The sequence below is a fragment of the Callorhinchus milii genome, unplaced genomic scaffold (genome assembly GCF_018977255.1).
Source record: "Callorhinchus milii isolate IMCB2004 unplaced genomic scaffold, IMCB_Cmil_1.0 Scaffold3, whole genome shotgun sequence".
NCBI lineage: Eukaryota > Metazoa > Chordata > Chondrichthyes > Chimaeriformes > Callorhinchidae > Callorhinchus > Callorhinchus milii.
In genome coordinates, this window is record NW_024704744.1 from 94,067,850 (window position 1) to 94,081,103 (window position 13,254).

At 40.4% G+C, this 13,254-nt stretch overlaps 1 protein-coding gene across 1 annotated transcript in view; it reads right to left on the bottom strand.

Annotated features, from left to right (window-relative positions):
* Positions 1-7,361: 7,361 nt before the first annotated feature.
* The window catches only part of LOC103180788 (stonin-1), a 41,778-nt gene continuing 35,885 nt past the window's right edge, over positions 7,362-13,254 (bottom strand). The window contains exons 9-11 of the mRNA XM_042333107.1: positions 12,958-13,215; positions 9,497-9,586; positions 7,362-8,033 (exon numbers count right to left, since the gene is read on the bottom strand). Coding sequence (XP_042189041.1) covers positions 7,926-8,033; positions 9,497-9,586; positions 12,958-13,215 — 456 coding nt within the window. The 3' untranslated portion in view covers positions 7,362-7,925. The remainder of the gene's footprint in view (positions 8,034-9,496; positions 9,587-12,957; positions 13,216-13,254) is intronic.

Here is a 13,254-nt window from a genome sequence, read left to right on the forward strand (position 1 = left end):
ATTGAATTGGACAGCTCTTTTCAAAGAGCCATCACGGACACGGTGGGCTGAATGGCCTCCTTCCGTGCTGTATATTTCTACGATCATGTAAGATATAAATTAGGTCCTGCTAAGCAAAAACTTCTTCCATCAGGATTTTTTTTCCCAATCCGTATAGTGTCACACTGTGCCAGCCATCTCTTTCTGTATCTCTCACTCATCATCTCTAACACTTTTCTTTCTCTCTCGCTCTCTCTGAAATGGGGCTATCTCTGACTCTAATTTCCTATCCTTCTCTCCCTTGCTTTCTGCACCATGTTCCCTCATCTCTAATCTCAATTTGCATCTGTACTTCTGATCGTTCAGTGATCCTGCTTGTGTTCTGGCTGCTTTTAAATTCAGGTTTTATACTATAATTTTTTTAATGCTTTTATACTACACATCCTCTCGACATGGAGGCACTATATAAATGCAATTTGTTGTTGTAGGAAGGGTCAGATCCTTTACAATATTTTAATTCAGCATCCAAATAACAGCACTCTCCGAAGTGCCAAGGTAAAAGCCAAGGTCCACATTATCTCAAAGCAATAGATAATGCTTTTTTTTTTAAAAAGTAGACAACAAACACTTGAACAACAGGTTTGCTTATTCAGACTCCAATAACAAAACATGCTCATTAATTCACATTATCATCAGCCATTGCCTTTGTTAATTAAGCCCGAGTCTTCATAACGCACAAAGGAATTTTTGAACACAATGAGCACTTAAAAAAATATGTTTTTCAGTTGAAGCAAACAGTGACCAAGTATTCTATGTGGTAAACAAACAAGGCTATGAACATGTCCTACACACCAGCTGCATCCAACCTTCTTAATTGAAACTCATCCATTCATTTTCAATTTTTTAGTTGAATCGGGAATACTATTGGTACTTAAGTGGTTAACAAAATGTGTTTCTGTGATTACATGTTGTGAGAACTCATTTCATCAACCAGTGTTATTTTTTGGAACCAGTTAAAGCGCCATCATTTTTGAGGCCCTCTATAATTTGAAATAAAAACAAGTTTGTGGAAACAAGAGCGTTGTGTATGATGTCTCCGTTTCTGACTGCTGCCTCGGAGTGCTAGAGAACACCAAAAAAAAAACAGCGACTTTTCTCATACACGGTGGGAACAAGACAACAGGATATGGGGAAAGAGTGGGGGAGTGGGACTGATTCGGTAGCTCTTCCAAAGAGCTGGCACGGGCACGATGAGCCGAATGGCCTTCTTTCTGCGCTGTAATATTCTACGATTCTAGAAGGGCTTCACAAAATGTACGCACACATACTGTTCAGTCTCGGGATCTGAATGCTCGTCCATATCTCCACACGTGGTTTACCTCTTGTAGCCCTGTGCTATTGTGGGGAGGTGCCAACAATCCCACACAAGCCGTTGAGAAGGATTTCGGGCCCACCCTGCACACCTTACAGAGCGCAATCGTAGAACATGGTTGAAGAATGACTTGCTGCACCTTTGTAGGAGCTTTCAGTGATTTATCTATCTACCAGCCCGGTTCAGCTAGTAGCATTCTCACCTCAGAGTCAAAAGATTATGGGACAAGACTTAAAAGTCCTGGTTCAAGTTGACACACCAATTCAGTGCTGTCCTTCAAATGAGCTGTTAAACCGAGATCCCAATTGCCAGCTCAATTGGACGTTAAAGATCCCATGGCGCTATTCGAAAAGAAAAGGCGGTTTCTCCCAGTGTCCTGGCCAATAGCCCCATCCCCCCCCAAAATAAAATAGGTGATTCACTTCATGGCTCTCTGTGGACCACTGATATGCAGAAGAAAACTAGCTGTCATATAGTCCCGATAAATCTTGTGAAGCACTTCGAGACGTCCTCCCGAAATGAAAAGCATTATAACAAACACAAGGATAGTTATTAGTCGAATTAGTACACCCAAGTTCATGTGTTACCACTAGAATTCTATTTTTAATTATTTCACAATTGGCTTCGTAGCTCAGTGGTGAGAGCACTCGCCTCACAAGCGAGAGACCCGAGTTCAATTCCCGTCGGGGTGAAACGTTGGGCAAGTTTCTTAACTCCACGCGCCTCGGTTTACCTAACAGTAAATAGGAATCTGGTTGGTAATTGATTGGCGGATTGCTTTTCCATTCCTTAAAAAAAAACTTCATTAAGACTTATTTTTATTATTAGATGTGGCTGCATTTGACACCAGTTGTCACAGCCTGCTCATCGGAGAATGTGGAGTCCTGGAGCTCAGTGGTTAGGGCACTCGCTTTGCAAGCGAGACACCTGGGGTTCAGTTCCAGGCAGAGGGCGAAACCTTGGGCAAGTCTCCTTACTCCACACAGAGCCTAATGATAATCCCTCCAAAACAAAACAATAATAAATTCGTCATTTTCAATCCATGACTGTTTGTGGGACATTGCTGTGCGCAATTGGCTGCCGCGTTCGCCCACAAATATACTGTTAATTCACTTTACAGCATATTCTGTGAAGCGCTTTGAGACATCAAGAAGACGTGAAAAGCGCTATATCAAATGCAAGGATTATTATATCTCTTTCACAGTGACCCCAACTACCCTGTAGGCAATTCCCCATCCTTGTCATGCGTCTCTCAATCCTTACCACTAATGAAGACAAGAACTGATCTGAATGGCAGGCAGCGAGCAAGCTTTACTGATTTTAAAGCAGTTTGATTTTGAAGTTGGAAGTCCATTGGACGCACACTAGTAAACAGAATTAATGCAAGTTTTTGTACACTGCAAGATGGAGAATAGTCTGTGCAAACTATAATAGTCCTTAATAATAATCCTTGCAATTGTTGTAGCACATGTAACATCAAAATGCCAGAAAGTGTTCAGTGTCACCAGTGACTTTTAGGCAAACATAACGGTCAACTTGCACACAGCAAAGTCCCATGAAGTGAACGACCAACTTATCTGCAAGGTTATTGGCCGAAGCCCTGGGAGAAACTTCCCTTCTCTTTTCAAATAGTCTCACGGGATCTTTAATATCCACTTGAACAGGCAGATGGGACTCAGATTGATGTCTAAATATTAAGAAAGGCACCTGTGACAACACAGCAATCTCCTAGTACTACTGGATCATCAACTTACACTATGAGCTCCTGACATGGGGATTTAAATCCCAATTGTCTGAACTAGAGTCCAGTGTGACCAACTGAGCCAAACTAACACTTTAAGCTAGCCATCAGGATACTGCTTCGGATATGCAAATTTAAACCGTTAAAATCAAAATAGTCAATTTGTCATTAGAACAGCAGTGACAAATGTGCACTTGCCACCTTGAAATGATCCGAGTGGGCGATTCGTTCTCAATTTACACTACCTTTGAGGACAAAAACAACCCTTTTATTGGCGAAAAGTTAGCCTGAATGCAGAAAGGTGATGTCAGAAAATCCATCGCTGTGGTAACGGTTTAGTTTCATATCTGTGCTAATTAGAAATTCCAAACGACGTCAAAAACAGTGAAAGCCAAGTTAAACTTCACACTTCTAAAATTAGGTATTGGGAGGAAAGAGTTCACCTTAAGGAGACAGACTATCAATTGGTCTATCAAGTCTATTAATCTATGAACTTTGCTAAAATGAAATGAATTCAGTCATTCCAACATCAAACAACGTCTCCATTCTAGTTTGTCAGGTAAGAGTTGGGAACGTTCAGCTACCGCTAATGGGAAGAAGCAAATTATCGACCGTCTCTGTAATAATTGTAGGAATCCAACGTAGAGAACATGTTGTTCCTGCAGGAAAACTGGCTAAATAGCCCCACAAAGGAAGAAAGAGCTTTTATGGCACCTTATGACATAAAACATCTCAAAGTACTTGTTATGAAATAGAAGGCTTCAACAGCAGGAAAAACTTCTCACATCCTTCCCAATTCTCTGGGTGTAAAAATAAATCTTGTGACTTCCCTCATTTTGTCTGACAATAATCTTCAGGAGCAGAAAGGAGAACATTGGAGAAAGGGGTTTTAATGCCCTCAAACAATGACATTGTGGAATCACAATTAGCATTTATCAGAAAGTGAAGTCTTGCAGCTTGGAATTTGGAGTTTGAGAAGTTTAGAGTTTGGGAGCTGGAGGCTCTTACTTACATGAAGAAATATATCCCATCTTCTATCAATAGGCTCCTCTCCCCCAACCTCTCACTCCATAAATTACTGTTAAGCAATACAGCTTAAAACTTGGTAGCCTTTATCCAGTACACTTGCACTTTCTCACATCTAGCACAATCAGCTCGAGGTAGTTATGTGATACCGACTGGTTTGGCTCTCCAATGATAATAATCCTTGCATTTGACATAGCTCTTTATCCTGTCTTCGAGACGTCTCAAAGCGCTTCACAGAATATATTGTAAAGTGAATTGACTGTGTATTTTGTGGGCGAAACACGGCAGCCAATTGCGCACAGCGGTGTCCAACAGACAGTCGTGGATTGAGTGACCAAATTATTATTATTTATTTATTTTGAAGGGATGATTACCCCGGGAAAAGCGATCCGCCCATCATCTAATAACCGGTTTCCTACTTACTGCTAGGTAAACAGAGAGTGTGAGGAGTAAAGAAACTTGCCTAATGTTTTGCCCTGCCCGGGAATCAAACCCAGGTCCTCTCGCTTACGATGCAAGTGCTCTAACCATTAAACTACAGGACTCCACAAGTCCTGCTATTGAGCCACACTGGTTGATCTGTCATAGTAGAATTGACTCTATTCTGACATTCTGTTGCCAAGCACATTACTTTAGAGCCAGCTCAGCTCCAAGGAGATGTCGCTTACCTTCCCCCCCACAACCCCCACCACCAAGGATAATTGATGGACTAGTTAGTCATTTGATGAGGAACCGACTCTGTCCGTCTATCTATCAATCCTACTCTATTTCCAGGGCAAAGTTCTTCAAAGCTACTCCACAAAGATAATCAAGCAAATAGTTTTTAGAACAGTAATTCATCCAAACATCGCTCCTGTTTATTAACAAGGACTGGGAAAATATCTATGGACTAGCTAATCAGTGCTCAGTGACTAGTTATAATAATAATAATAATAATCCTTGCATTTGATATAGCGCTTTTCACGTCAGGACGACGTCCCAAAGCGCTTCACAGAACACACTGTAAAGTGAATTGACTGTATATTTGTGGGCGAACGCGGCAGCCAATTGCGCACAGCAATGTCCCACAAACAGTCGTAGATTGAAAATGACCAATTTATTATTGTTTTTTTTTTGGAGGGATTATTATTCAGTTATAAACAAAACACAAAATACTGCAGATGCTGGAAATCTAGAACAGAAAAAAAAGTCGCTGGGAACACTCAACGGGTCAGGCAGTATCTATGGAGAAAGGAAAGTAAGTCAACGGTTCGGGTGCACGACCATTCAGTTCTGATGAAAGGTCGTGGACCCGAAACGTTGACTCACTTTCCTTTCTCCATAGATGCTGCCTGACCTGCTGAGGGTTCCCAGCGATCTGTTTTTGCTCACTGACTTAGTTACTCGTTACCATGACAGACTCCAATGCTATAGCGTCACACGGTTTGTTTTTTTGTGAGGAGAAAATCAGAAAGAAATTTGAAAACATCATCTTTTTTGGTTAATTATCACATTTAGGAGACTGAATAAGTTGGGTCAAGTCCAAATTGTAGTCTGAAGTTGTCAGATCTATGGCTTTTTTGCAGTATGTCATCAAGTTCTTATGATTAGTCTGGATTTGAGCCCAGATTTGATGAAAGGTCGATGAAGTAGTTCCACTCCACCCAGGCGATCACATCACCTCACTTTATTAAATGAAATGAAGCAAGCACTAAACCAACTGAAAGTCACAACAATAAGGTCAAATTTCATACAGAATTCAACCAAAAGTTTCTCCTCCTGACAGAGGTTCGGATCAAGACAGTGAGCTAGCTACTCAACGTCAACCTTCCAGGATCAACCCAATATAACACCAAGATTTTTTTAAAGATGATCCCAGTGTTCTAGGCTAAACCATCCTTCTTGGCTACCTGTTCCATGTTGATAGCTCTTTGTAAGAAAATATTTCCTACTTAGCCTTTGCAACCCTGGAAACGTGAACTCTTCCTTTTGCATCAGTTTACCAAAGGTATTGTTCCTGGTCTACTTTTCCATTAAGAATCTTATAAGATTTCCTCTAAGATGTCCCTGAGGCTAAAGCGTGCTGACGTATCTCGTAATAATTCATAGCTCATACTTTTGATAATCAGCGACATCATTCTATATCATGAGTTAACCGTGCCTTCGGTCACCATCCTACCCCTACCCACCCTCCACTCCCCCTGATTCCAACCACCAGCTCGGGTGCAAATCCCTGACTGTCCAGTGCCTTGGGATGTCGTCCTGACGTGAAAGACGCTGTACAAATGTATTGTTACTAAAACTGATAGGGCTGACACTCTTACACAAAAAATAAAGGATGCAATTTTATTGTATGTTGTTGCAATAACTATCTGCTTCAGAGGATTACAAAACGTTTCAGCAATGTCAGGGAGAGTACAACATTGTGCATCTCAGCAGCTGGCTCAGAGCAACACTCAGTCACGTGTATTCCTGGTCACAGATGTTGATGGCAAAAGATTAATACAAGGTTTTGGCATTTACTCAGAATTAGTGCTGCATCTTCATTTAATTACACTGAACCTAAATCAACCCAAAAATCAGCACAGGTTTAGTACATTTCACAAAATATAACTGTTGAAGTGTTACCATTGCACAATGGGAAAACCGTTGTGTATAACTCAATCTATTTTACAATCTAAAAGAATATTATTGCCTGCAGTCTAGTTGTAAAAATTATGGTTCACAGAATCCCCGTTACAGTAAAATCCCTTCCTTTACCTACATGTTGCTATTGAGAAAACTTACTAATTAATTTTTATTGTAGGCAAATCCAGCAATTCATACCAGCAAGATCCAGCAAACATTCATGCGGTGAATGACCAATTGATCTGGAGGACTGTTAACCAGTTGACCTGTTTCAAATAGCATCGCTTGAAGAGGTTGATGGGAACCTGGTTTAATCTTTCATCTGAAGACAACATCCCCAACGATGCACTGGTTTATCTTGCTTTGAGGAGCAAAGCAGACTCTCCCTGGGGCAGAACTGGCTCCAAAGTGACACATTAACTTCAGCAGTACCTCAACACACTGGAAATCTCCAAGCCGTGGCCTTTGTCAACCTGTCCTAATACTCTCTGAAATTAGGTTGGGGATCATTCTAGACACTGACATTTCCACGTGTAGCTGGTATGCATTAAACTCTTAATCTGATTTGGATACACTTAAGCATGGTGATGGGTTTCTGCAGGTGTGAGACACCGGCTGACCAAACACAAACTAATACAGTGGAGTACTGGATCAGCATTTTGAGACATCTCGACAACGTAAAAAGATGTCAAATGCAAAGATTCTGAAAAGATAGTATGATCATGGGACTTGATCTGGTTACCTATCAAGTATTAGAAGTTAATCTATCAGGAATTGATCTAATTAAACATTGTGTATTCTCTGTTTTCTTTAGTATACAGTACAAAAAGGCACATGTTGTTTATACTTTCATTTATTTCATACTACACAGTATGTGGTACAGTGCACTTCCCATTTACAACATTTAAATGGCTTTAGTTTTTTCCCTTCTGCAAAACATTATACAAGTGCCTCTTTTTTCTGCACTCAAGTTATTTTTTAAACATTGCACCTTTCAACCAACTGTGTATCCCTGTTTTGAAAGTACTATACGTTCATCACAACAGCTCCCGATCAAATTTAGCATCAGGATTTCAAATGACAATGAAAACGAAGCACAAATTGATGCCACCATTTTCCACAAAGTGAAGAAAACAAGCCGTACATACATATCCCGTGCAATGAGTCAACCTCATTTAGTCGAGCGGTTTCATTTTCTTTTCACCACTCTGCATCACCGACAGCTTTGGAGAATACATAATCCCTCCCATTGAAGGTCATTATTCCATCTTTAAGGTAAAATTTCCACCTGTTTTTATTTCTGTGAATCTAAAGCAAACAAAAGAATGAACACCCTCAGCAAACAACTTGCGTTTATAATAGCGCCCTTCACGTAGGATAATGTCTCAGGGCGTTTCCCTGGCCGAGCTAGGAGAAAGGTGAGGGAGGAGAGAGATGACTGTAGGCACAGTTGAAGAGGTAGATTTTGACATGGGTTATGAAGATGAATAGAGGTGGTGAGGTGGGGGGATAGAAGCACAGAGCCATTTTGGCAGCCTAGCCAACAATCAAACAGGAAGAAATAATAATAATAATAGATACCAATTTGTTCTAGAATCTATCCATGACTGGATCAAACCATTTCTGCATCTTTTGGAGCTTATTGGGGAAGAGGATTTTTTTTTAAAACAAAAGCAGATTAGCATATCTTAGAGATAAAGTAATGGTACAGCTGTGAGCGCAGACAAGAGATCTCCAGAAGCAGCTGAGCAAAGAACCATACCTTAAAAAATTGCATTTTTATAGCAACAACAATTAACATTTATATAGCACCTTCACATTGTGCTTTACAAAGACTAAGCGGGAGCTCCTAGAGGGTTGGGGGCAAAGTGACCAAAGACGCAATCAAAGAGATAGGTCTTCAGGCACGATTTGAAAGTATAGACGGAAGGAATGAGGCAGAGGGACAGAGTTCTAGAGGCAAGTTCACCAGCTTCAGATACTTTGTCCCTTGAGGACAGAAGGCATATGACAATCTGGAGTTGGCAGAGTGGAGGAAGTGGCCAGAGGAGCGTAGAAGCAGGAGATCCCAGAGGCTGGCGCAACTCTGTGGCGGCATTTAAAGATGAGGATCTTAAATAATAATAATAATAATAATCCTTGCATTTGATATAGTGCTTTTCACGTCGGGAGGACGTCCCAAAGCGCTTCACAGAACACACTGTAAAGTGAATTGACTATATTTGTGGGCAAACGCAGCAGCCAATTGCGCACAGCAATGTCCCACAAACAGTTGTAGATTGAAAATGACCAATTTATTATTGTTTTGGGTTCTTGGAGGGATTATTATTAGGTGTGTGGAGTAAGGAAACTTGCCCAAGGTTTCGCCCTGCCTGGAATTGAACTCAGGTCTCTCGCTTGCAAAGCGAGTGCTCTAACCACTGAAGTTTAAAGTTGGTCTGCTGGGGCAAAGGGAGCCATTGGAGCTGGGAGAGGTCGGGAACTGTTTTACTTCGGCAAACATAGGAGCATTCTGCACACAGCATGGTCCCACAATCAGCCAGAAATAATGAATTGATCAGGAGGATGGTTGGCAAAGACAATTTCCTTTTTCAGACAGTGGTATCTTTGAAGTCCACCAGAAATATGCCTCATCTGAAGGATGGCACCTCCAGCTTTCCCTCAGTGCTATCCTCCAGTTTCAGCCTAGAGTATGCGCTCAATGAACCTCGCCAAGCAGGCGCCCAACTGAACCAGGTTGTTCTTACCTGTGCAAGAACCCAATTTCTTACCTTGTCATACTGGCAAACAATTACATTATCAGTCTCAAACAGATCAGGGATCTCCTGTTCACTTACATCGTCTTCCGAATTCAAAGGATCCTGTAAAATGCAGTGAATGCAAATTAATCTATTTTCAGTTTGCAACTACATCAACCTTCAAAGAACACAAAATCAAAATAATAATTCACAAAATCCATAAAAGATTGATATGAGGCTATTTCAGGTTTTGAGAGATACAGATTGCCAAAATGCAGACTTGGACAGGTCAACTACTTTGAAAGCACGAACGTCTTGCAAAGGTGACAATGTGGCCTCAGACACTGAAAGTAATTTTGTTGATTGTATAATAAATAATACAATAATCCTTGCATTTGATTTAGCCCCAAATCATGTCTTCAAGACGTCTCAAAGCACTTCACAGAATATATTGCAAAGTGCAGTGACTGTATATTTTATGGGCAAAATTAATATCTTGCAAAGGTGACAATTCATGTTAAAATTTTAGAAGACAAAAATAAAGACAAATAACCCCACGTGTAGGGTTGGGCATTGCTGGGCTGAAAATGAGGAAAGAAAACTAACGCAGTCAGCTTTGTATAGTGCGGGAAAGGAACAACATTTGTGTGATGTTAGTCATGGCAACAACATACTTATGTTGAAAGAACCCTTCATACAAGAATGTCCCAGAAGTGCTTGACGCAAAGTAAAAATGTAATAGCGTACATGCTGGGACACAAGAGATTTAAAGATGCTGACCAAAGGATTTTGAAGACTGGGAGAGAGGTACTAACAAAAGTGGTTTTAAAATAGTTGCACACAGTACAAGGCATGGTGGCTGGTGTCTCAGCCACTAATGGTGGAGTGAAAAGGAGGAGAGGAAACCATGGAACAAAATCAGAACCACTTTCCACTGCCATAAAATTCCTTTATATCTGAGACGTCTCAAAGGTGTGATAAGGCACTATATCAAATGCAAGGATTATAAGTATTTATAACAATTAGTTAATCAAAATAAATTACAGTAGAACCACGTACTGATGGGACTACGTGTCTGTTTAACGACAAAACATCAGTTTTCAGTGGTGACTGTTTGCCATCACAAGATTCCAGACATGCTACCATTTTGTATTTTTGGTCTGTAAAAATGGCTACAAGGAAGTGGGGGAAAAAAGGAGAAATCATGTGAATAGCTGTGCAGGTGCAACTGGAGGCTACACCCCACCCCCCGATTGCTTCACTTAGTTACATTCAGTTTCTTGACCACTGTGGTACCATGTCTTTCACATACGATACACTTGCCTGTAAAAAGTTTCTTTGCGAAACATTAGATATAAAGAAATGCTTTAAGAAAAACAATGTGTTCCAAGTCACAAAATGCGAAGCTCTGAAGGTTTTCAGGTCTCTGCTGAAGACCTTTCTTTTCGACCGCGCTTTTAGTCACCTTCCTCCCCCTCCCATTAGCTCGGCCCTGGGATCCGTGACTGTGAAGCGCTCTGAGACGCCGTCCGGCGTGGAGGGCGCTATATAAATCCAAGTTGTTGTTGTATTATTTCACGTCAAGATAGCCTGAATGATTGCTAAAAATTAACTCTCTCGCAGCAAGAAAAGTTTTTAATTTCCTGCCCGAACACTGATTGTCCAGCGCTTTGGGACATCCTCCCGATGTGAAAGACAGTATACTAATGCCTGCATGAATAAATCATTTTTTTCCTGAATTACCATTTCTGTCTTAAAAGATACACGTGACTTGATCCATCAGTTGCAAACCAGAAACGGCACGCCAGAAGCTGAATAATAACTTCAGACTAGTTAGTCTTGTACAGGTTCATAAATTCAACTTCAGAAACAATAATATTAATAATAATCCTTGCAGTTGATAAGGTGTCTTATCACGTCTTCTGGACGTCTCAAAGCGCGTTGCAGAATATACTGTAAAGCAAACTGACTGTATATTTTGTGGGCAAAACGCAGCAGCCAATTGCTCACAGCAGCGTCCCACAAACAATCGTGGGTTGAGAAGTTTGAAGTTAAGTGCTACAAAGTCCTTACTTTTAGTTAACTAGATCTAACTTAAATTCAGTTTTCTTTCCACAGGAGGTTTGGTTCAGTCATGATTCATGTGTGAGTTTTGACAGAAAGTGTTGGCAGGTTATTGACTGCATACCTAGTTCTCGTCTGACATCCACCCACACACCTTTGAGTAGGCGTCTTGGAATAGTGATCAGAAGCTGTGACTAATTGCTGTGTCCCAACTGCTGCCCAACTAAGATCAACTAAATGAATACAGACCAGGGTACAAACCTGTTACCTTCCATCCAGGCATACATCTTGGGAGGAGGAAGAGAGGTAGCTACTTAAAATTGATTAAAACCTATCTAAGAAATTTAGCAATTATCATAAATTAATAAAAGTATGTATTTACACTGATTTTAGACAATGTAATAGTGAAACAGTCGCATAGAATTCAAGTGCTTGAATACCAAAGTGTCTGAAACAACATGGCATGTATACTAAATATACATATAGGCACAGGATACTGGGAAAGTAGCAATTAGTCAATCCTCGTGAAAAAAAATAACAGTATCTCACGCAGAGGTTTGCTACATTGGCAGCAGACAATAGAGTGGACTAGATTTTCTTTTTATCAACAACAAATTATAGTCAAGGATTTGGACTCGAGCTGGGGATGGGGATCAGGAGGGTTGAGTGAAAGCGCGGTCGAAGAGGAGGGTCTTAAGATGGGCCTTAAAGCCTTTTAGGGGATCCTATTAACCCTTTTAAATTATTATGGAAGATCAAAGATAGCAAATGTATAGATTTTTCTAAAGTTTGCACAAATGTGGGCGAATTCTACATCCAGTCATTTTTGCTCAGCAAAAACACAAGTAGACAGCAGCAGAATGTGTGTTATAAAGAGACTCAAATAATTAAATGTATAAAAAGAAACTAGCCTAGGATACCTGAAAGTTCTTGGGAGAAAATAGGTGAACCTCCAGTTGATATTTTTAAGATAAACATTAGAAGTAAACAGCATATAAACTGAGACATCAACCAAGAAATTATAGATTATTGCTGCAGTGAAGAATACGTCTTGAAAGCATTGTAAGAGATGCTTTCAAAGCTCATCTAACAAACAGACTTTACAAGGAGTAGTAATAGTAATCGATGCATTTGATACGCCTTACCATGTCTTCGAGACGTCTCAAAGTGCTTCACAGCATATACTGTAAAGTGGAGTGACCGTCAAAATGACTTCAAAGCCAACATGAATTTAGTGGGAAGAAGTAATTAAAACCTGTGGATGTGGAGGAGGCTGGGCCAAAGTGCCTTCTTCAGCCAAACCTCTTTTGTGAAGGCAAGCTTGATAACCTAAATTCTGTTCTGATTTCATGCTTCAGAAATGAACATACATGTGAATTCACTCGTAGCAAGAAGCAAAAATTAAGAATCAGAATATTTTAGGTATTTACTTCTTCAACTTCTTCGTGATGTTCTTCGTTGTGACCGTCTCTCAAGGAGTTATCACTAGAACTGTCATCGTCATAACTTTCAAGAGCCTTAAGGTCTTCGACATCAATAATTCCTAGTATGTCAGTGTCCTCCACATCCCGCAGGTTACCAATTTCTTCATCAGAGGAAGTGTCATTGGTGCCATCCATCTGGGGAATGGGTGACACATGTTCCTCCTCCTCTGGATCTGCTGTAACCATCAGCAAAGTCTCATTCACCTGAATAAATTTAATAAAACAAAATCAATCTATTGAAAT